Below are 24571 nucleotides of genomic sequence, written 5' to 3' on the forward strand. Positions count from 1 at the left end.
GGTTATAAAAAGTGGCATAATTCAAAGTCACTATTAAGTCCTCTTGGTACTAAAGTGTCCAAATTAAAAATCCAGCGCATCTCACATTGTCCCATTTTCTTGGTTTACCTAAAATCCATTACCAATTTGGAGTAAGTGAATATTTTTTTCCCTTCCCCTATTTACTGCTTGTGATATGTTTATTTTGGGTAATGCACTAGTATATAAATGATTCACAATTTGTTGTAAGAATGCTTGATTATTCCTGTTGTATTAATACTGTTACAATCAATTAATTCTTCTATTCCATCTGTTGAAGGGTGAGGGCCGATCAGCGCAGTACAGAATCACGCCAGATGGTGGAGTTGGCCGTTAAAGAGCACAAAGCAGAGATTTTAGCGCTACAGCAAGCACTAAAGGATCAAAAGCTCAAGACTGAAAGTCTTTCTGATAAGGTTAGTAAGGTGATTTGATATATAGACTTGGGGTGAGCAGTAATTATTTGATTTGAAAAGCTATTATGTTAGCTTAGAAAGTGGAACATCAGTGCCTGGGCTTACCACGGCTTACATGATGCCCATGGGGCTCGTGGAATACTGTGGCCCATAGAGATATGCTATATATTGAGAGTACAGACAATTTTTTTTTTTTTATTCTTTATTTTTCATTGACAGAGGTCACATGCTTAAGACTTATGAACAAGTAAACACATTTTATATCCTTTGACGCATGATAAGCAAAAACAATTACAACATCGTTAGCTCCCTGATAACCCCCTATCTATGTGTCAGTGCATCTGTCTGATGCTTTCTACTAGGGGTTCCCCCCCTGTGTGTGTTATTTGCATCCTCAGGTTACCTCATGTCAACCTTTTTAGTTTTGTAAGAGATTAACAATGCTTCCTATCGACTAATCTAACAAGAGGCGTTCTGATTAGTTTAAGCGTGATTCATACTGGTTAGTGTGTCTCTGATTGTTTGTTTAAGGTCCTAGTCGTACAATATCATCGTAGAGACGTGGATAATCCACGTCTCCCACCTTATACTCTCTCTCATACCAGTATACATAAGTTTCCGTCCCTTGAACCTGTTAATCCCTTGAAGCAGAGCCGTAATAATATTAGATACGTGAAAAGAAGAGGAAAGAAAAGAAAATGAGAAGAAGATAGAAAATAGAAAGCGAGTGGTGGTGGTGATCCCAAAGGCCATCGGTGGTTAGTGTTCTGTGTGGAGAAGAGGGGGTTGGGGTCACATCTCTTCAACCCAGTGGGCTATTCTCCCATGGCGCCCATATTTTCTGAAATGTTTTTTGGGTCCCCCTAAGTCTAGCCGTGAGGTCATCCATTAAGTGGACTCATTTTAACAGCATGGATTCTTCCAATCCATGAGATAGGTGACAATTTTTCTTATATATGCCTTTACAGCATGTTCGGAGGAGGGCCATGCCCATTTCATTTTATTATTATTGTTTTGATTATATATTTTTTTCTCCCTGATGCAGGGTCCCTTTATCCATAAGGGTCCTGGCAGCGCTTGTGGTTTTAGACCTTCACAGGTTGTATAAAACTGACATTCAATGCAGCTGAGGAGGCTGCGGTCTCCTGGCAAGGAAAATATCCAGTTTTTGTCATTGCCCCTTTAACTGCACTACTGTTTGGTCTGTCTCCCTTTAAAAGTGATATATTTACATTATTTTAACTAATGTTATCTTATATTAGATAGATATTATCCATCCATCTATTATAATTTACTTTCTTTACCAGTCTTTTATAGTAGCACTAATACATAATCTGATTTTACCCTTAAAATATCTGCCATCTCTCTAGATACTTTATCAATATCTGTATAATCCCTCTGTTCCACAAACACTGTGACATATCGTTGGTTTAATATTAATAAACTACATCTTTTCCTTATCACAGCTAAATGATTTAGAAAAGAAACATACAATGCTGGAGATGAATGCACGCAGCTTACAGCAAAAACTGGAGACTGAACGGGAACTAAAACAGAGGCTTTTGGAAGAGGTAAATGACTGTAACGAGATCTTAAGCTATGCATCTGATAGCATATCGCACTGATTAAAAAAATAATAAAAAAAAAATGAATAAAGGTTTAAGAGATTGCAGTCTACTGAAATAGCCTTTTTGTGAAGAGCAGCAGGCTAAGCTTCAACAGCAGATGGACCTGCAAAAGAATCACATCTTCCGTTTGACCCAAGGACTTCAGGAGGCCCTGGATCGAGCAGACTTGCTGAAAACCGAGCGGAGTGATTTGGAATATCAGATGGAGAACATGCAGGTAGTCTAAAGGAGCAATCCAGATTATATCCTAGCACTTGGTTAATAAACAGAATATTTATTAAAAAGCTAAGTTAAAAGCTGCAGAATAAGCTTGTGCTATATAAATACCAATAATAAATAAATACCAATAATAATAATAATAAAGTGTAACATATCCAACAGCTAATTATCCATTGTTCTTCCTTATTAATCATCTTGATATTGTTTGTTCTGCGTTAGGCTCTTTATTCGCACGAAAAGGTGAAGATGGAAGGCACTATTTCACAACAAACTAAGCTTATTGATTTCTTACAAGCAAAGATGGACCAGCCATTAAAGAAGAAAAAGGTACTATAAATACAGTATTTTATTTGTAATTACATGTACAGTTGAGGAACACAGAATAATCTACATTTTAAGTTGACCTGAGCTACCAAAATGAAAACTTGAGACATCCTTGCAATCTAATACCCTGACATGGTCAATGCTAACCAATTCTGACCTGGTGAAATATCCACAGTTGATCTCCAGAGTCATCACGCAAACTAGAAGAAGTTTGTCAAATATCGTATTTGCAGAGAACACTTTCACTAAACATTTGGATTTGTTTCTATGACCACCTTATTTCCTCCTTTACTTTGTCAGAGTTTGTTTGGAAGACGCAGAGATGACCCCAATCAGGCCTCACAGATTCCTTTACAGTATAATGAACTAAAGGTAGCCTTAGAAAAAGAGAAAGCACGAACTGCAGAACTGGAGGAAGCACTTCAGAAAACTCGGATAGAACTTCGCTCTGCCAGAGAAGAAGGTACAAGTAAAATTTCTGAAAGCAAAACCCCTTTTAAATATTTTCGTTTTACTGGAACATATTTATATCTCCTCTGTCTCTTTGACAGCTGCACATTTAAAGGTGGCAGATCATCCACTTCCTTCGACACCTGGAACAGCAAGGCAGCAGATCATCATGTCTGCATTGGTTCGATCACCTGAGCATCAGCCCAATGCTGTCAGTCTTCTGGCTCCCCAGTCTAGCAGACGAAAGGAATCCTCTGCTCCAGAAGGTGACACTTATTTGTATTTAGTGCAATTAGTCTAATAATCATAACATTGTCCTAGTTTTTCGAAGTTGACAAGCAGTACCTTTCTCAGTGGATTAGTTCCAGGATGTAAACCTGCACTATTACTGAGCTATGAGTACTAATGTTAATATATATATATACACACACACACAAAACCAGTGTCTCAAATAAAAAAAATTGACCCAAATTTGTAATGCATTATTAAACCATTGCATTAAAAAATAATCACAAAATTAAAATTTAAAATAAAAAAGTTACCCATCTTCAAAATTTCACTTTATGCACTCTTCAGTAGATCAAACTGCTGCACAGACAGCCCCTTTCCTAACTTGGAAGAGACTCTTATCCCATAAACCAACAGCATGAGTCCACGATATACTCAATATTTGTTGCACTCATCACTCTCAGTTTATACATAGTCCACTGTTTGCTAAACTGAGCTACATGCAGAGCCATGTTTTGAAGAAAAAGATAGTCCAGCCCAAGATGTGCATTAAGTGTCTGCAAAACTTCGAAAAAAGCTGTGTGGGAACCTCAGAACGGCAGTGATTTTTACAAATGGCTGCAGTTCTAAGGCACTCTGAGTTGGTTTGAGATGCTCTATACATTTTTGCAATTATGCATAGGTCTAATGGTGCATAGAGTGACCATTTGAAGTTTTACAGCTGACTTGAAGAAATCCCATTAATGTATTAAAAAGAATCAGAAGGTATAACTTGCTAATTATTAAAAGCACACTATGTATGTACATATATGCTGATATATTCTGCATATGTCTCATGCTAACTTTGTATTATTGAAAGTCTACTCATGACCTTCTCATTGAATACAAAATATGTCTCAATATAAATTATAAACTGGCAGACAAAAAATATATATGTGTATATTATGTTTGTTTTTCTTTCAGAGTTCAGTCGCCGTCTCAAAGAGAGAATGCATCATAATATTCCCCACCGGTTTAATGTTGGTCTCACAATGAGAGCAGCTAAATGTTCCGTGTGTTTAGATACTGTCCACTTTGGTCGTCAGGGAGCAAAATGCGTAGGTAAGGAGCATCTTTGATTCTCACATTTCAAAAACATGCATTACTTTGTTTTAAAGAAATACTTTAAGGACAAACAGCAGTGCAACACTTCACAGTGGTAGTTTTCATGGAATACTGTACAGTACATTACTTTTTTTAAGATTAAAAGGGGAAGACAAACCTCCTTCCACCAGAAAGAAAAGAAACAGAGAGAGAGAGAGAGAGAGAGAGAGAGAGAGAGAATTGCCGTGGTGACAGGGTCAGCACTAGGCAACCTGTCAGAGATCAGTGTCCTTGCTGACTCTGGTCAGACTCTAATGAAAGCCGCATCTTCTGGAAAGCTTGGCAATGTGTTCCTAGCCTGCACTGTTAATTTATCCATTGTGTGCATCTTTGAATTTGAAAATGACCTGGAGCATCGATCTGCATCCAGTATTAAGCCATGGCCCGTCTAGCCATTAGGGAATTTTTGTTCTGTGTGAGTCAGGTCATCTAAAGGTCTAGCTAGGAGAAGAAAACCGTGATCTAGTTGTTAGTGGTCTATGAAAGATGTTGACTGCCAATGCACAGATTTCATCCCAAAACCTTGGGGCAACACCACCACATGTGAACATCCATTACTTTTTAAGGACAACTGTCTCGGTGTGTAGACACATCTAGGTTGTTACCGAGCAGTGATGTTAACATGCCTTTCTGTTTGTCTTTCTGTAAGAATGTCAGGTCATGTGTCACCCAAAGTGTTCCTCCTGCCTCCCAGCTACATGTGGCCTCCCTGCAGAATATGCTACACATTTCACTGAAGCGTTTTGTAGAGAGAAAATGAACTCACCCGGGATGCAAGTGAAGGAAGCGAGTGGGTCAGTGCGTTTGGAAGTCTGGATGAAGGTTCCAAGGTATAAAACCTCTTCTGTCCATGAAGGAGTTCATTGAAAAACTATATAACTTTTATTTTTTGCTTTATTTATTGAAATAAAACAAAATCTTTTAGTGTTTAGCACGATAAAGGAGTGCAAAAATTACAGAAATCATGATATAAGAATACAAGGTGTAATGTTAAGGTACATTAGTTGTAAAGAATAAACACTTGCATGTTAGGAACGCCTTTTCTTTTGTTCAAACTATGCCATTTAAAAGTTCAGTAGAGTAAAAGTCACTGATGGTGAATATTTTTTTAAATTAGAAACACAAGTAACAGATACACAGCTAATTCAGTTGAAAAGACTGAGGGTGAATTCACTAAACTAGGAATTACAGAGAAAATAATTTAACATTTCTTTCCTTGGATGGTGAGAGCCTACAAGTCATGTCAAATGGGATAAAGTCCCTTCCAGCTGGAGGTTGTAGAAACACTCATAATGCAATTCTTCAGCGAATTTTAGGGCTGCTTTTGGTCATGGGGTAAGACCCCATTACTTTCCAGGACCCTGTTAATGATATGATTGCTTACCTGGGTAGCACTATCCCAACTGCACTACAATGCTTGTGACGGAGTCCTGTTGAGTGAGTTTGTGTTGTGGCTGTCTCTCCCTCCCTCCTATTTTTCCCACCATGGAGGATGCTTTTTGTTCCCTGCTATGCTTTAAGCCTGACCACTTTTCAGACTCAAACTTCTTTTCTTTCTCCAAGTTCCAGAGACATGTCTTGTGCCTTCATGTTCAAGCACATGCCCTTTTTGCTCTCTGAGGTGCTGTGCACTCTTAAGGGAATGGATGGGGTTCACCTACTGCTGGATCAATTATTCAAACCACCTGTTTGTGCACTCCAGCAAGGAGGGTAGTCTGCTTCCCATGTGACTACACCAGGAATGTGAATTGCTGACAAAGTTGCATCCCAGGCTTCTGCTTACTGGAGGATCTTTATGACCTTCCCAAGGCAGCAGCACTCCTCTTCCTTCTTGGTTGTTGACACAGGCTACCACGGTGATGATGTCTGACTGAAAATGGACATACGGCCACGTGACACTTTAGGAAGTGCTCCTACTTTTTTTTTGTTTCTGGACCCAATTTGGCTTACGTCCTGTCCTGGACAGGTCACTGCTCATTCCACTTGGACAGTTACTACCCTTAATAAGTACAATTTCCAAATGTTTACAAACACTGTGCTAAAAGTGTCATTTATCTAGTGTATTCAGGTCACACTTGGTAAAAATATATTGTTGTCCCTAATGTGGTTAATAAGTCTGGATTGTGGTCAGCCTAAATTATGCACATTGAATCTTAATAAAGCAAATACCAAACAAACAAGTGTAGAGAACAGGATCTGTATACAATAACACAATTCACAATGTAAACTTATATAAATGGAGTATCCTCCGCTAGTGTTCAGTTGATTTACTTGTATCAATAATGTTGCTAAAAACCAAACCACAGCCTTACCTCCCTTCTTTCTCATTCAGATACTTTTTCTCTCAGACACTGCAGAAACATGCTCACATATACGCTCTTACTTCAGTCCAACATGATTTGAGCATACAATTTAGAAACTATGGAAAATAAACTCTCCTCCAAGCCTATATGTTTCATAAGACACTGCTCACTACCTCAGGGCATAAGTGGTTGTTCGAACACTCAGTAAAGGGATTAAAACTCACCTTTTAACAGAGCTGCACAGGGCTTCTCACGACTGGCCCCACCTCAAATCCGCCTCCTTGGCTGACATCAGAATTTAAGATCTCAGTAAAGGAGGCAAGGCAGGGAGCAGAGCCAAACACCGCCCTTGCAAATAAGCATCTCCTGATAGAGGTGCATCTCCTATCAGCATCTCCATGCAGAGCGTGGAGACGCTGAACGTCAGTGCTGCACACTTCTGAGGTGTTCCTAGGCTGTAATGTTAACACTGCCTTTTCTCTGAAAATGCAGTGTTGCCATTAAAAAGACTGCAGGAACTGATACTTTGCAATTATATGCAATCTGATATTTATAGAATACTGACCGGGTTCCATTCCTATGACCAGGTTGTAGAACGAATTGGTCGGTAAGTGAGAAGTTAAGGGATTCCCAGCTCTGGTGCGTTCGTCTATGTTCGGAGAAACTTAGATGAACATAGACGAACGCAGCAGAGCAGGGAATCCCTCTAATCTATGTTTGGGGAAATTTGCGTGGGAATATATATAAAAATACTAATAGTAATTAGCTTTTTGAAACCCAGTTATCATATAGTCCGCTCTATTGTGTCAAATACATAAAAAAATTAAGCTAACTAAAAGTGGAAAAAAAAAATTAACTTAAAGTGGCAGTGGGTAAAAAGAAGAAAAAAAAGCTCTTAAAAAGACCAAATAAAAATGAAATGAAAACATAAATTAAGGATACAGATATAATTTCACATATAGTACAGATTATTTAATTTTATACACATGCTAATTTATACAAATTGAAACAGTAAGAGGTTAAAATACAAGCATGGAAAAAGCTGCTAGATTTGGGGACACTTCTTTATTGTTTAACAGTTTGAGAACTTGAAGGATTGGGGATTCCAGGTACCATAACAACTTCATTGCGATGAATGTAAAGTATGTTGATACAGATATTTATCTAAATTCATTTTGAACTGAGAAGTTATCCTCTGAGATTCAACCAAAGACATATCTACGTTTGTACTTTTTTCTTTCTTTTTATTATCCTTAATTCTTTACCCAATACAAATTTGCAGGAACAACAAACGTGGACAGCAAGGCTGGGACCGGAAATACGTTGTCTTGGAGGGGTCTAAAATTTTAATCTTTGACTCCGAATTAAAAGAAGGTATATTCTCAAACAGTTTACCACATTTAATGCTTCTGCTTTGGTAACAGAATATAGAAGCCTTTTTTTTTTTTATTTATTTTAAATAAATATACTCAGTATCTCATCCTGGAATAATTAGACAATAAAGCTTCATGTACAAATCTCAAAACGCTGAGTTGCCCCAGGTCAGATTGAGTTCTTGGTGACATTAGTTGGTGTAAAACTGTCAAATCTCCTCCCACATAATTATACAACGGGCCAAAATATTTGATATACTATACATCAATGCAAACATAAAACAAGCAAATCCAACCCAGTGATCTGCATGACAAATATGCTGTTTATTCTTTCTTCCTTTGCATTATGTTGTTTGTAGGGGGACAACGACCTGTAGAGGAGTTCGAGCTTTGCCTGCCAGATGGTGACGTAACGATTCATGGAGCTGTGGGGTCCACAGAGCTTGTAAATACTGCTAAGTCAGGTGAGACTGCCCAAGGACAGAAACATTTCACAGCGTAAATCTTTAGAGAATAGCATTTTCTTTTCAAGACCTGTTGCTAGTCGCTCAGTGCAAACCTCCACCTGTAGTGGGTTAACCTTTCTGAGCCCTCATGTTACATTTAGCGTGCTCTGTTTTTGTCCTTTGTAGATGTGCCATATGTCATGAAAATAGAATCTCATCCACACACCACTTGTTGGCCGGGACGCACATTGTACTTACTGGCACCTAGTTTTCCTGATAAGCAACGTTGGGTCACTGCCTTGGAGTCTGTGGTGGCTGGCGGGAGGGTGTCAAGGGAAAAAGCTGAAGCTGATGCTGTGAGTACCTTGAAGAAATTCAAGCCGAATTGCTAATTTAGAAATACATCAGGTGCAAACATATAATAAACAACCTCTCTGTATTCGTTAAATAAATGATTGTAGACATCCTTCAAGCAGAATCCTTGAAATATTTATAAACTTTTCACAGTTCATATATAAAGATGGCCTTCTACTACATCAGGAAAACTGGAACTTAAAATAAACTGAAGTAGGCTAATTATTATTTATAAAGCACTGAAGGGCTATACAAGGGCTGTTTGTTTCTTTCCCCTTTTCTTCAGATTTCTGCAGCAATAAGTAACCTATGCAAGAAACATGTTTTGCTTTGTTGTCCATTTAAGTGCAAATGCTTACGTAGTGCTTTGAGTGTCCCTATAAATAAAATACAAAAGATTGAGAACAACATCAAGCCTTCTCATTGAGCTGTAATGGGAAGTCTGTTATTGGACATTCACATAAGGTCTGCGCTGGGGAAAAGGGAGATAGCTTGCGCTAAGATCAGCAAGCTCTTTATTGAAATATACACCCAATTAGAAATGCATAATTAATTGCATGAATGTTTTTCATTACTAAAAATACTGGATTGGAGTAAATTGAACATAGAGAAATTGCGTATGTTTATATTTCAAACCCAAATTAAAACCTGTGATTAAGGGAGTGACAACATCCATTATAATGTGCAAATTTTGTGAGTAGAAATGTAGATAACAGATCATAGGGGGAAGCTAATTGCAGGAATAAAATACAAACACCAAACATTCGCATCAGTGAAATTGATCAGCTTTTATTACGAACTGAAAAATCGGCACATAATTTGTGTAACCTGCTGGACTGGAAACTTAGGACACGCTAGACTTCAAGAATAGTTTACATGGAATCAAAGAATTCTTGTTCATGGGCAATTCTCAGGCTGGATAAGTGGTAAACAGGGTCCCTCGGAGCTCAGTTCTGTCAACGTGTTATGTATATTTAGGATGCAGGACCAAATCAGAAACACTTCGTATAAACATCAGACTGCCCAGATAATTATTCTTATAGTGACAATGTATTTTGTAGCCACATTGACAACCTAGCGAATACAGCTTTTAAAGATATCAAAACAAAGACCCCCAATGATGACATAGCCACTGGGGTTCGGTGGCCAGGGGCTGCAGGCAAAAAGTGAATCTGTCCCTCGCGGGTGCTGCCATCTTCTCCCAGTGGGACCAGCCACCAAAGCTAATGCCAGTGCTGAACTCTCATGCACATGAGTAAAGCATTGAGGTCTATGGAGGATACCACAGTTTTCCATAGATAAATCCAATTCCCTGCTGCTGTCACTGGTGACAACTGCGGAGATTGATACTTCTAGCCTTTGTTAGCTCTGCCCAGGGTCTAGAAGTTTCAGGCATCGGAATACACAGAAACAAAGTCCCTATATATCTCTTAATGTGTTGGAGTTTCAGTGAAATGACAGAGTCAATTTAAAAAATAAAATGTCCTACTTTTTCTGCAAAATTGCAGGATTTGCAATATCCTAAGTCATGACGTCATGTATAGCAGTAGTTTTAATAATGCAAGTTGGGGTAGAGGGGACAAAAAGGGTAGACTGTAGTCAAAGGAATAGAAGGCTTTTTTAAAAACACAATGTAGAAATTGGTTAAATAAATGGTCTTTATGTCCAGTGTCATCATGTATAACCTGATGGCAGAATGTGGTTTATGCTTCTCTATGAGAAGCTGTGAATTGTGGCAATTCATCGTAGGTCTGTAACTCTCTGAACAGTATTAGACTGGACAGAATGCATCATGCTTGATGAGAAGAGATTGTCCTGGTACTTGATAAATATATTGATTGGCTTCTTTAAACTTATTATTAATATTGTTACATTTATAGGGGAGGGGCTGCAAGTATTGTACACAAACAAATCTTACCACCAAGTTCAGTTGGGCCTGTGTACCACCCTTTCACTGCTCCAGTACATCTGAAATAGTTCCATATGTTGAACTGAATGTAAACGCTTGTTTTGCGTATGTTTCACATTTATCTTTTATTGCAGAAGCTTCTCGGAAATTCCTTGTTGAAGCTAGAAGGTGAAGACCGTCTTGATATCAACTGCACTATACCTCTCACAGAGCAGGTATTCCTAAGCACAGGAACATTTATTGGTAGTAATTCACTCAAAAACAGGCAGAATACACTGGGTTATACACTAAACTGTGCATTACCAGGTATTCACAAGAGAATTACACACACACACACACACACACACAAAAAAAACTAATTAAAAAAACTGAAAAAAAGAAGAGAGATATTGAGAATAAGTTATTGTCTATACCAAAAGGGAGCAAAATCAATTACAAGATGCTAAGGGCTCTGGAATTCCAAGCATTGGACTGCTTATTTTTGCTTTGTTGTTATAGTGAGAGAGCAGTATCAAAAAACAATCTGAACAAAACCCATGCCGAGTCCTAATAGAGCAGTTATCCGCTTGCTGAATTTCATCTGGATCCTATTACAACAATAAAATCTAAAAATAATGATTTGAGGCAGAGCACAATTACCTCCAGCTTTCTTTCAGAATATCTCTCATCTGACAGCTTTGCTTTAGATTAGGAGAGTGCTTAATTGTTGTCTTAGTAATTAGTGAAGCAGGTGAGCGGAATTAATGTGGCTTCTAATACACTTGGTTCTCCTGCAGAGTCTATGAATGCCTGCCCTTCATTATCCTTTAACAACTGCAACTTGTAGTAAACATGCCATGTGGTCTGTTGCATTCGTGCCTAGCCCTGCAGAGGAAGTTTCTATTCTGTTGTATCCTAGTGTATTTGATTAACATATCTGTGCTGGACAGGATGTCCACTTCCTGGAGGAAAAAATAGTTATTGTTAATGAAACCCTTAAGCATCATGTAGAAAAGAGATTTTAACCCCTTAAGGATACATGACATGTCATGATTCCCTTTTGTTCCAGAAGTTTGGTCCTTAAAGGGTAAATGTGTCCATGCACTGTGCATTTTTTCATAAATGTCCCTAGAGGGGAAATAAAGGGAAATCGGATGTCAAGACCTTCTGTAAACCAAATTGGATTTCCAAATTCAGCATATTTTTCTGATGTATATCTGTCACGAATGGGCTGAATGTGAAGCATGCTCCAGGATTGCTCTTTGGTTAATTGATTGATTGGTTTCATGCATCATCTGAATTCTTTGGGCAGTTTCCATAGTCTGCCCATCATTATGTCAGAGCTAGACTGTGTATGTTGTTTTTTCAGCAGCCTATAAAAGGAATACACCCATAGAGTTTCTTAGAAAATAAGAAACTGGTTTGGGCAGCATGATTGATATATCTAATAATACATATCCTAGCTCTTTGTCAAACCCTGCAATATGCAAAGATCATATGTGTCCGGGATAATATAGTTCATCCGGCCACCCATATACCAGATCAGTAAAAATGTAGTGAGTCTGGCAATTTGTTTTCTACGTCTGCTGGACCTAATGTGTGATCTCTCTGTTTAGATTGTATTGGTTGGTGCTGAGGAGGGCCTGTACGCTCTAAATGTCCTGAAGAATTCTCTCACACACATACCAGGGGTGGGCGCAGTGTTTCAGGTTCATATCGTGAAGGAGCTAGAGAAACTTCTCCTTATAGCAGGTAACTTCTTTTTTGTCTTTGTATTGCACTCTTATTCTGGGCACTTTACATAGATTACCAATAATACCATTAGCAGATGGATAATGCAATCCTTTAAGAGTAAGACGTGGCATGTTCTATAAAACAAATGACTTATAACAATCATGCTGAAGTTTTGTTTACTGGACTGTTTTGCTGTAACTCTGCACAAAAACCCCCTTATTAAACTGCATTACAAAGCTATTCCATGTGGAGCACATTTCTACTAAGACCTCAGGCAGAGTCTATTTTAGAGCATTTTACCTGCAGCTTTTCAGATCGCAGTAACATTCTGTGAAGGTATTTTAAATCTGCAGCTTTTTAGTGGTATATAAGTCTTCTCTACAGGACAGAAAATCTAGAAAAAAGTGAAGTCGCAGTAAATGTTACATTTTAATGTACCTTTCAGTATGACTGTTTTTTTTTTTACTGTGGCTACATACTAACTTTGCCATTTGTATTTTAAGGAGAGGACAGAGCCTTATGTCTGATTGATGTAAAGAAGGTCAAACAGTCCCTGGCCCAGTCACACCTGCCAGCACAACCAGAAATTGCTCTGACAGTTTTTGAAGCTGTAAAAGGATGTCATCTTTTTGCTGCAGGAAAAGTAAGTCCATTCACGCTAGTTCTGGAAAAAGTTCTCTATTTAAATAGCCAAAAAGCATTTCTCATGGTGCTGTGTGAAGATATTCAAAATAATGAATTTCGACCAGTGATGGCTAACTGTGGCATGCTTGGTGTCGGAGTTTATGCTGATATATTTTTGTTTGGTTTGAAACTGATTAAAGAGACAGAGACTGAAAAAAAAATACAAATGTAACTCTCCTAATGTTGCATTAAATTTGTCCCCTAAATGTGTTACTCATGGATTACACAGAAAGGCACTGGATCACAAAATGATATTTTACATTTGGAGAAAGTATAAAGAATAACATCAATAGAGAAGATCGAAGAACATTGTGTGTGTTTCCAAACTCTTATTAGCATAATCAAATCTATTTTAATATAGATGCTATTCATTATTATATGTTAGGGTGTCATGAAACTGAGCAACTGCACACTGGCAAATTGGCACTAGCTTGAGGATGGATTAGTTTGCCCTAATGTGAAGCAATTTCAACATGTCAACTCCACATTTAAAAACTGTCTGACCTTCGTACGATAATTACAGACAAATGTGTCCCTGTGTTTTATAATATTTCCATATGTCACATTTTTAAAAAAAAAAGCTGTTCAGTCTTCCTATCCATTTATTGAAGCAATTTCCTTTATCATGAGCTTACTTTGAGTTATCTATTTATGTAATTATCTGTCAGTGATGCCAAGATCAACAGTGCCATCTTGTGGAGGTAATATATATAACACCCTGAAAAACTACTGATTGTGTTTCTATAAGGGCATTTGAATTGAATTAATATTTCATAAAACAATGAGCATTAAGCTTTTTTTTTTTATTAATATGCATTATATAAAGTGTATATAAGTAAACAGTTTATAAAAAAATAAACAAGCACCACACAAAGTCCAAATTGTGAATAAACTAGCAGCCATTATTTTAAATTTTTCACCTAAAAAGGCTCAATAGCTCAAAAGCAACAGGTTGAAATATGTTAGTCAAACCTGTGAGTGTCTATTAGAAGGCCACATTAGCACCTAGGCATAAGTATATCTTTTATCAAGACACTGCTAGATTTCCCTGATATGGTGAACCTGTCTCTGTCTCTCTCTAATCATCTCCTCTTCCCTCCGCCCACCTTTTTCCTTCATCTGGCACTATCCCCCGGTAAGATGGATGACAATCCTTTTGCTCAGTCTTTAGCTGAGAGTGTCTTTGCATCAAAATTTGCAGAGAATTGACATTAGACAGCCACAGCCTCATGATGCTACCTGAGTTAGTTACACCACTGGCAGCAAAGGAGTTAAGCTTGGTATGTGCAGAGTTTCAAATAGTAATGCAGAACATACAGACTCCAGGCACCATAACCACTTCAAATCACGTGGTCATGGAACTTATGCATTCAACTGTTAATCTGTACCACCAGCAGACTAGCCTACACTGTGACTTGTTAAGCATAGTTGGAGTTAAACATCTCATTTACCATTTGCCTGCCTCTGTATGATTAACGTAAACCACAGCAGTGAAAGTGAAAAGGGTGGGGTTTGTTTTTTTTGTGTTTTTTTTTTTTTTTTTTTAATGTAAGATGTATTATATTTACCAAATATCTCTGAACATGTGCTTTCTTTAGATTGAAAATGGGTTATGTATCTGTGCAGCCATGCTCAATAAGGTGGTGATACTGCGGTACAATGAAAGCCTCAGCAAGTTCTGTATAAGAAAGGTAGGTGCACATGTACAAAGAGTTTGTAGTTTGGAGTACTTGTTTACAATATGCATATTTACTACTTCACTCTTATTTATATAGGAAATTGAAACATCTGAACCATGTAGTTGTATCTATTTCACTGGGTACAGTATAATTATCGGGACAAACAAGTTTTATGAGATAGAGATGAAACAATACACACTGGAAGGTAAGAACTGAACACTGCCATAAAAGCACACTGCCGAATGCTACAATGTTTTACTTGTTCGTTCAGTGTTTCTGGCAGGATCTATTGGCAGACATTTATAAAGGAAACAAATAGGCAATGTTAACATTTCAGCATTATATAGAAAATGCAATGCACGGAAGAAAAGAGATCTTTTTTTTACCACTTTGTCTAACAACAACCTGTGTCCTAAACACACTTTCTGAAGCTTTCACCTTGCATAATACAATTAAAGGGAAAACTCCAAACACCGAGTGTCCTGGCGTTTTGTATGGTTGACAACTTACCATAGTTCTTTGGGTGCCCACTGCACATCAGGGCTTCTTATGCAGGAGAAGCCATATGTCACTGTGGAGTAAAGCCGAGCCAATACAGGATCACATTATTTGGCTGCCAGCTCAGCTGACGTTACAACCAATGAGTGCTGCCCCTTATAGGTCCGCACAGCCAACCAGATTCTCCAAAAGGAGAAGACCAGAAGCAGGGGCTATGGCTGCAGGTACCATGCAGGAACCAGGTAAGTGGTCAAACCGTACTAAAATTATCGGCTGTAGTGATTATGGTGTTTGGAGTGTTCCTTTAATGGGACTGCATGTTCTAAAATAAAGAGGCAGCTCTAAACTCTGAAATCGCTGCTGAAACATCCAGAGGAAGCAACACATGCTGACGTGCTTTATGTCTATGGAGTCTGTCATTTTTATTTTAAAGTTGGGGGTCTGAAACACCTAACTGGCTGTCACTCTTCCACTGTTAGCTCCAAAGTCTTGTGCGCCTGCTTTTCCCTCTTCTCCATGAGCTATACTACAGTTTAGTGAGAAGCATTGGAAAGCTTTGTGTGTTTGTGGCTCCAGCACTGAGGCTTCTCAGTTTAGAAGTCTCTGACAGGTCTATTCCCTGACACTGACTAGATAATGGAGAGGGTTTGTGAAGGCTTCAAACATCAGGTCTCCAGCTTTTGTAAGCTCCCTTTTCATTTACTGCAGAGGAAAACATGCAGGGAAGAATGTATGCATGTTTTCTTGGGGGTATATCTACTAAATAGTTAAAATTAATAATAGATAGGGGGAGGGGGGGAGTGGGGCACACTAACTTTACCCACTGTGTAAAACAATTTTTAAGGGTTTCATAGATTATAATTAATGTAATTTACTAATTGTACTTATTACTGTGTTTTTATTTAGAATTCCTGGATAAAAACGACCACTCGTTGGCATCTGCTGTGTTTGCTTCTTCCACCAATAGTTTCCCTATTGCTATAATGCAGGTTAATAGCACAGGGCAGAGAGAGGAATATCTCCTTTGTTTCCACGGTAAGTACGATACTTATTAATCACAATGTTTACAGCACTACGATATTTTGTTGTGTCTTATCCACTATTTCCATTTTTCCCTACCAGAGTTTGGTGTATTTGTTGATTCTTATGGAAGACGAAGTCGCACTGATGATCTGAAGTGGAGCAGACTGCCTCTTGCATTTGGTGAATATTATTTGAGAAGAAAAAATACACTTATACAATCAAATGAAAAGTTTTTAAATAGAAACATGTTAAAATGTAATAATATGTAATCTATCTATGGCCTATGAACTCTGTTCTATGTTCCAGGCACATTTTGCATGCCTTTAAAAAAATGTGGTATTTCACTGCAGTGCGAACCAATCTATTATTTATCTGTTTATTTCAGCATACAGGGAACCCTACTTGTTTGTAACCCATTTTAATTCTCTGGAAGTGATTGAGATTCAGGGACGCGCTGCTTTGGGGTAAGTCATGTTCATTGGCTCTAGTAACTATGTTGAACATGGAACTATAAAATTAATTTCCCATCTCATCCTAGTGCACCAGCTCGAGCCCATTTGGATATTCCAAACCCACGGTACCTGGGGCCAGCCATTTCATCTGGAGCCATTTACCTGGCATCTGTTTACCAGGACAAACTTAGAGTTATATGCTGCAAAGGTAATCTGGTGAAGGACACTACAAATGAGCTTCATCGAGCACCTTCAACAACACGCAGGTGGGTGTTTTACCATCTTTCAAAATGTTTGTTAAAAAGTCAGATAAACAGACAATCGCAACTCTATTGAAACTGAAAAAGAGGATCCCATTTCTTTAGGTATTTGTAAACATTTGAGAACACCTGGTACTGACTTGTCATTAATCTTCAGGGGTAGTAAACCCTGTAAGTTCCTTAGAGATCCTGTAGAGCTTCTGGAAGGACAGAATTCAGAGTCCAGCGCTGATGTTCCTTGACGCTGGCTCGGAGTTCGCCTTCGCTCCTCCCCCACCAACATTAGCAATGGCCGCGCTCGCATTAGAACAGCCTCATAGGAAACCATTATATAATGCTTTCCTATGGGGTTTTGTGTGATGCTGGATTTTGGAGTGTGTAGCATGAGGACATCCAGCATCAGTTAGGCGAACAAAAGTTAACCAAAACATTTTTACTTTCTCGCGTACTCAATCGTCTTATAAACCTGGGCTGCCTGCAAAGGAGATGCTCGTCACACCAGTTGCCAGCACTCTGACAACAGACTTAATTTCTGCACACAACTGACATCAGGCAGTCCAGACCATAAGTCAGCTGTTCGAGGGTTGCAACTAGCTCTCGGCATAAAAGTGAATATATCTCTGTATGTGCAGTGTTGCACATACGGATTCCTACCAACATGATCACTTCTAAAAGCAGAAGTGGGCGTGATGGTTGGAGTAGCCCTTTAAGATAGGGCTGGTCTAACAGTAAATCCCCATATGTCATAAAACTGCAACTCCCATGAAGCTTTGCCTTCCTAAAGGCTGGCAAGACTTCATAGCAGTTAAAGTAATAGAACATCTTGGGATCCCGCTTTAAAGAGAAACGATGGTGCCAGGAAAACAAACTTGTTTCCCTTGCACGATAGCTTTCTCCTCCTTTGCGGCGGAGTGGTCTGGCTGCCTACAGTGTCCTTTTAATGTATTGGCTATGGTGCCAGGAATCTATATGTACAGTTTCAGTGGTGTTTGTCAAACCATTTTCACATGATTACTTACTTTCCTGTTCCCAATCAAATGTCTTTACCAGCTTCATTTGGCACTGATGAATGTTAAGTAATATGGTTAATACATTCTCATAAAATATAAATTAAAATTTTACATAGGCGATGTGTAATTGCATTATTTCTTTGCTTGATTATAAAACATATAAAAACTAAAAAATCACGGATCGTTTTAAGAATCTATCATTTCAATATTTCTTGGATTCAAATTAAAATACTTTTACAATTACCAACGCAAAATAATTTTATTTCATATTTCAGCCCAAACAAAAGAGGTCCTCCATCATATAATGACCACATAACTAAGAGAATAGCTCCAAGTCCTGTGCCAGGGGAGGTCCAGGGTCTTGTGCGAGAACCAAGCACACCACATCGTTACCGTGAAGGTAGAACAGAGCTACGAAGGGACAAATCTCCTGGGCGACCACTTGAAAGGGAGAAGTCTCCAGGCAGGTTACTGAGTACCCGAAGAGAGAGATCACCTGGAAGGTTATTCGAAGAGAGCAATAGGAGTCGCTTGCCTGCCGGAGCTGTGAGAACACCTCTGTCACAAGTCAACAAGGTATAATGTAAATGTAAACATCAATCTATGTTCTTCAAACCATTTTAGGACATTCCTGACACATTCTGCCATAACAAAAATGCCTGTTCAACACAAAGTCCAAAAGGTTCCATGAAACAAATCTCAACCATGTCACATGCTTCAGTGTGAGAAAACACAAATAAAATTGTTTATCCCATTTCAAGTAAGCAAGAATATTTCTTGCTTTATAAATACATACATGGCTTTCAAGTCTTACTGTAATAGCCAGGGTTTATAAGCTACTCTATATTGTGTGCCTGGACGGTCCATGCTACACTCACAAAGAGTGGATTTCTATAATATATACATACACACATACACAATATATTGTGGCTGTTTCAGTTTACTTTACTAAACTTTTGATATTAAAATGGGGCTGTTAAAGTGGATCAGACTCATGGCAGTTTTATAAATGTAAATTATTTTTCAAAACTTAGTAGTACCATTTCTCCCAGTAGGCAACAAGTCATAGGCTGAAAGTGTCAGCTGAGTGGCCACCCATTGAGAAATAAATACTAGTACCTTTTCTCTCAATGGGCAGCCAGTAACAGTCTGAGAGCGTATGCTGAGGCTTTTAGTCTTACAGTTTGACTGTCTAGCCAAATATTCCTGATATGCTTTGGTGGCAGAGAGGAAGTAATCTGGGGAAGAAGTTTTGTCACATGCTTAATGACCAACTTCAGGATAAAACTGTGTAAAACGATTTGGCCCCTCGAGGTAAGACTGTGCCCGGACCAGCCTGCCACAATAACAACTTTGATGACCGTAAGTTGTTATGGACGTGGGAATAGTCCTTTAAATTAATTTAATTGAAGCGTTGTCAACATGACGTTGGCAAAGGCACAGTTAGTTGTAGAGATAAGCAAGTATGAAGTTCAGCTATTTGCATTGTTCCAAGTAGTGTTGAAATTAAGGGATACGCCAGACTGGATCTGACTCCACTTTAATTATCATGTAGATAAGGCAATAAAAAAAAAAACCTCACCATTGAAGTTAAAGGGACACTCCAGGCACCCAGACCACTTCTGCCCATTGGAGTGGTCTGGGTGCCAACTCCCACTACCCTTAACCCTGCAACTGTAAATATTGCAGTTTTCATAAACTGCAATATTTACCTTGCAGGGTTAACTCCTCCTCTAGTGGCTGTCTACTATACAGCCACTAGAGGGCACTTCCGGGTTTATTGTACAGATTTTCTGTGCTATAGCGTCGCTGGACGTCCTCACACTATGTGAGGACCTGCAGCGTCGCTGAAATCCCCATAGGAAAGCAAGTAAAGCATTTTCAATGCTTTCCTATGGGGAGGTCTAATGCGCGTGCGCGGCATTGCCGCGCATGCGCATTAGGTCTCCCCCGTCGTCGGCCGCGCATGCGCAATAGGGGGAGGAGCGTGGGCGGAGCCTGAATCAACGCCAAGGAACTTCGGGGCTGGATACAAGTAAGTCACTGAAGGGGTTTTAACCCTTTCAGCAACCTGAGATGGGGGTGGGAGGGAGAGGGTACCTGCAGTGCCAGGAAAACGGTTTGTTTTCCTGGCACTGGAGAGTCCCTTTAACTGCAAAACTCTGAGGATTGCAGACTGCAGTACTCTTTCACCAATTTAGGAAGTGGATGAAACACTTAGACAATGGTGTAGACATAAAATAGAATTTAACTTTAGTGTATAACCCCACCAGCCAGGCTCTTCAGGTAGTCATTACCAGTTTACCAACATGTACACCACTGGCTGCCTCACCATAGTGAGGCTGCTGCTGCAATAGATGTCAGGAAAAACATGTTACATACCCTTTCATTTTCTTTAGACTTTGCAGTTATATATTCCCTATGCTGTGTTTTTTTCTTTTTCTTTTTCTTTTTTTGGAATAAGCATTTATCTTTAGGGCTTGGTTAGTAACTACACTAAAAGTATGTCTGGGGCTGGGTGGGGAGGTCTTATGCTTTCTTGAACCGACAAGTGAACTAAAACGGTTTCACTCTTCTTTGTTACAATTATTATATATCACAAACTACTATTTTTTAACGGGTTGTTTATTTTTCCCCCTTGAGGTTTGGGACCAATCTTCAGTATAATGTGACCAGACAAGCACCGTCTACAAAGAACTAAGAAGAAATGATGCAATGTCTCATTTATACATGCAGATGCTTTTATATCCAGAAGATTGTCTGTAGCCGACCAGTTACAAAGACTATTTTAAATTGTGTATGTGAAGCAGTGTACCAAGATCTCAAACAGCTTAATTCTTGCATCTGACTTCATATTTCATTCCTGTTTTCTTTCTTTCTAATCACATGCTGATTTGTGTCATTTTTTTTAACTTTATATGAAGATATTTCCTTAAAAGTATTATTTTTTGTCAAATCATAAGGTCAACTAGACCTCTTCAGCAGTGGTTCTCATACTTGTCTACAATAAGACGGGATTTTGGGGTGTTTAGATTTTAGGGTTTTATGGTATCATAGGCTGTTTTAACTCCTTGAAAATAGTCTTCAGAACCAGTGCTCCGTAGGAAAAGTAACCAAATCACAGAGTGTGGCTGTATTGAATAATGAAGAATCTACTGTACAATTTTAGATTAAAGCAAACTAGATTCAGTTTAAGTAACCTGTCGCTTTTAGGAGTATCACTGAGGCTTACAAGCCTTTTAGTCCAACAGCAGCAGGCTTGAACGGTCTTCAAGCCTTATTTCCTTATAGTGAACACTAACCATTTTACATTACACCATGTGATTTAATATCAGTCTTACCACTGATCTAAAAGCCATTGATTTTCACACTAACACAGAATATTTAAACAAAGAAATGTTAATATACAAAGTCACAGTAGCGATTTTATTTCTGCACACAGGATTCCTCTCCATTCTGCTGATTTACTTCCTGTTGCTTCTGCTACCTCACTTGATATTAAGATATTGCTTTATAAACCATCCCGTTAATGTGCCAGGGGTAATATGTACGAAAAAGGTGCTAAAATATTTTATAGGTGTTAAAATGAACAAGATCTTATATTGGATTCTCATTTTTCAATTTCTAATTGAGAAAGTTTGTAATCCCTGCATTCTGATAAAATGTGTATAATAGGAAAAGCTGGACCTTTTAAATATGTATATATATATATATATATTTCTGTTGCATGAAAGGTTTTCATCCCCAAACAGGAGCCTCAGAACATCCTTTATCAGTGAACATTATATCTGTCTATTTCATTTGGGTTAATGCTAAACTAACATGCTCTATCAAACCTCTAGGTGATGTATGTTGGTTAACTGTCCCTTTAAATGCTTCCTTACCTAAATATGAGGATTGTACATATTTACCAGAAAGTTTATATTCATAAAATTGAATATGTTTCTACTTTTTTAAGGTAAACTGTGCATTTTTGCCCTTTTTGTGAAATGAGTGCCGACTCTGGCAAGGTGCCGAAATCAGCTCCTAGATAACAGGCTACAGTGGGAGTATTTCTAAGGCAGACTGCAGGGGGATTACTCTCAGAGCAGGCTGCAGCAGTGGTACTCGTAAAAATCTTGCAGTATTGCTACTTCTGCAAGATGACTATACTTTAAGTACTTCTAGACGGCAGTCTGAAATAGAAGTACTCTTTGCTAGCAGTCAGAAGTATGATTACTGGAGGTGCTTGTGAGTGTGGAATGCTTGATTTCTATTATGCTTTGCCGCTTTTTGCTAATATTGTAGAAAAAAATAAATAAATGCACTTTAAAATGACCTATTTATTGACCTGAACGAAACTATTGCTGGGGCAGGAGGTTTTTTAGACTTGGAATAAAGAATCCAATGTGTTGGTCCTTCTGTTTGGCATACAAGCAGTAGTATTGGGTTATGAAATTAAGGAGTTGCTTGTGATCTCATTTATGTCCTTAAAGGAACACTATAGGGTCAGAAATACAAACATGTATTCCTGACCCTGTAGTGTTAAAACCACCATCTAGCCCCCTTTGGCCTCCCTAAATATAGTTAAATCTTTCTTGTATTCAAGTCTGCAGCTGCTCCTGCCTCTGTCTGGCCTGCGTGCCTGACACCCAAAAGGCACAATAAGGTCCCTTTAAATAATCAAAAGAAATAATGAAAAAATAAGTTTATTGAATACAATTATAAATACAGTGACTATGCAAAAGAAAATAGAAAGAACCAATATAAAAAGCCAATAAGGCTTTGTGGATAATGAGGAAGGGTAAGCAGGGGATCACTTAAGTGAATTAATGTAGATCTACAATGAGCAAAAAATGGAAGAAAGGCTCTATGGTGCCTTTAAGTGAAAACCAAAAACTGAATCAGAATGACATAAAGGACCACTATAGGCACCCATACCACTTCTGCTCAATGAAGTGGACTGAGTGCCAGGCGCTGCTAGTTTTAACCCTGCAGCTGAAAACATAGCAGTTTCAGAGAAACAGCTATGTTTACATTGCAGGGTTAATCCAGCCTCTAGGGGCTGTCTTCCTGACAGCAACAAGAGGCCACATCCACGATTCTCAGTGCGTAAGTCACACTTATTTGACGCTGGACATCCTCTCAGAGTCCAGCGTCAAATAAGATCCCCATAGGAAAGCATTGAGTAATGCTTTCTCATGGGCGTGTTTGAATGTGCGCGTGCGCGCCTCTGTCCGTGCATGCGCGTTCGGCTCCACTCAGGAGCTGATGTCGGCAGGGAGAGGAGAGGTCACCAGCACTGATGGAGCCTGGCGCTGGATTAAGGGGCTGAAGGGGGAGAGGGGACGACACACCTATTAACTCTATAGTGCCAGGAAAAAGGGTTTGTTTTCCTGGCACTATAGTATCCTTTTAAATCCTTGCTGGAAGAAAGAAAAAAAAAGCAGGCTGTTTTCAGACCATTACAGCATTTAAAAAGCACTTGAAACAAAGTGGCTAGATACACACCCTGAATCAGAATGGCTTAAATCCTTGCTGGAAAAAACAGGCTGGTCACTTTTTATACCGATACAGAATTCAAATAATTCAGTCCACTTGAAACAAAGTGGCTAGATACACACCCTGCTAGTGAATGTCTGATATATCATGGAGCCCTTGCTATAACAATAAAGAATGAACCCTTATCTGGTAGCATAGATGACTGTTACTTCAGATTGCATTATAACTGTTTATATTTGATAATGTGGAAAACAGTTGTATTTCTTTCAAGGGGAGGTTTGGCCATCTTTGGATCACCTGTGGTCCTGAAAAGCAAGATTACCACAAGGCCAAACACAAAGCCACACTGTGCCTAGCATAGTCCCTGTACTGATTATGCCTACTGCCTCATTCCTTTATTACTTAAACAAGAGACATCCTAATACTCCTCTTTTGCTTTTAAGTGGAAGAGTAGTGCTGTGAACGATTAGCTCCAGCTCTGACTCTGCCAACAGGGAGATCAATAGATCCTATTCCCCTGCTGAGTGTTGTGGTCTGCATCTCTATCGGGTGCAGGTCACTTTAAGACCATCCTGAAGGTACACTCGCGCAGACATTGATTGCTGTACTGCAGAGAAGCTCTTAAAGTGGTCTGCACCTGGTAAGCCCCTCCTTAAACTTGTTTAGACGAGTGATGAGGGAAAAATGTCTGTACCATATTGTCAACCTGGTCCTGTACCTGCAGTGCATTCCACCAAACTAAAGACTTGTTTGAAGGGATTGCATGTTTAACCCCTTAAGGACATGTCATGACTCCCTTTTATTCCAGAAGTTTGGTCCTTAAGGGGTTAACAGGTTACTACAACCATAAACCAGTGTTTTTATAAAACTACTACCCCCCCCCCCCCCCTGTAAAACTGCTGTACCCCTCAAAAGAAAAATAGTCTTAAATGTACACCTTTTCCCTAACTGAGGCCAAGT

At 38.9% G+C, this 24571-nt stretch overlaps 1 protein-coding gene across 1 annotated transcript in view; it reads left to right on the forward strand.

Annotated features, from left to right (window-relative positions):
* CIT (citron rho-interacting serine/threonine kinase) overlaps positions 1–22444 on the forward strand; it is a 103207-nt gene extending 80763 nt beyond the window's left edge. The window contains exons 27-48 of the mRNA XM_063454602.1: positions 299–434; positions 1901–2005; positions 2139–2279; positions 2501–2608; positions 2906–3068; positions 3157–3321; positions 4247–4384; positions 5076–5256; positions 8012–8103; positions 8462–8566; positions 8735–8904; positions 10946–11026; positions 12407–12542; positions 13028–13167; positions 14807–14899; positions 14984–15092; positions 16292–16420; positions 16508–16588; positions 16794–16872; positions 16947–17126; positions 18406–18706; positions 20774–22444. Of these exons, the coding sequence (XP_063310672.1) occupies positions 299–434; positions 1901–2005; positions 2139–2279; positions 2501–2608; positions 2906–3068; positions 3157–3321; positions 4247–4384; positions 5076–5256; positions 8012–8103; positions 8462–8566; positions 8735–8904; positions 10946–11026; positions 12407–12542; positions 13028–13167; positions 14807–14899; positions 14984–15092; positions 16292–16420; positions 16508–16588; positions 16794–16872; positions 16947–17126; positions 18406–18706; positions 20774–20797 (2857 nt within the window). The 3' untranslated portion in view covers positions 20798–22444. The remainder of the gene's footprint in view (positions 1–298; positions 435–1900; positions 2006–2138; positions 2280–2500; positions 2609–2905; positions 3069–3156; positions 3322–4246; positions 4385–5075; positions 5257–8011; positions 8104–8461; positions 8567–8734; positions 8905–10945; positions 11027–12406; positions 12543–13027; positions 13168–14806; positions 14900–14983; positions 15093–16291; positions 16421–16507; positions 16589–16793; positions 16873–16946; positions 17127–18405; positions 18707–20773) is intronic.
* The last annotated feature ends 2127 nt before the right edge of the window (positions 22445–24571 follow it).

The sequence above is a fragment of the Pelobates fuscus genome, chromosome 5 (assembly GCF_036172605.1).
Source record: "Pelobates fuscus isolate aPelFus1 chromosome 5, aPelFus1.pri, whole genome shotgun sequence".
In the NCBI taxonomy this organism is placed as follows: domain Eukaryota; kingdom Metazoa; phylum Chordata; class Amphibia; order Anura; family Pelobatidae; genus Pelobates; species Pelobates fuscus.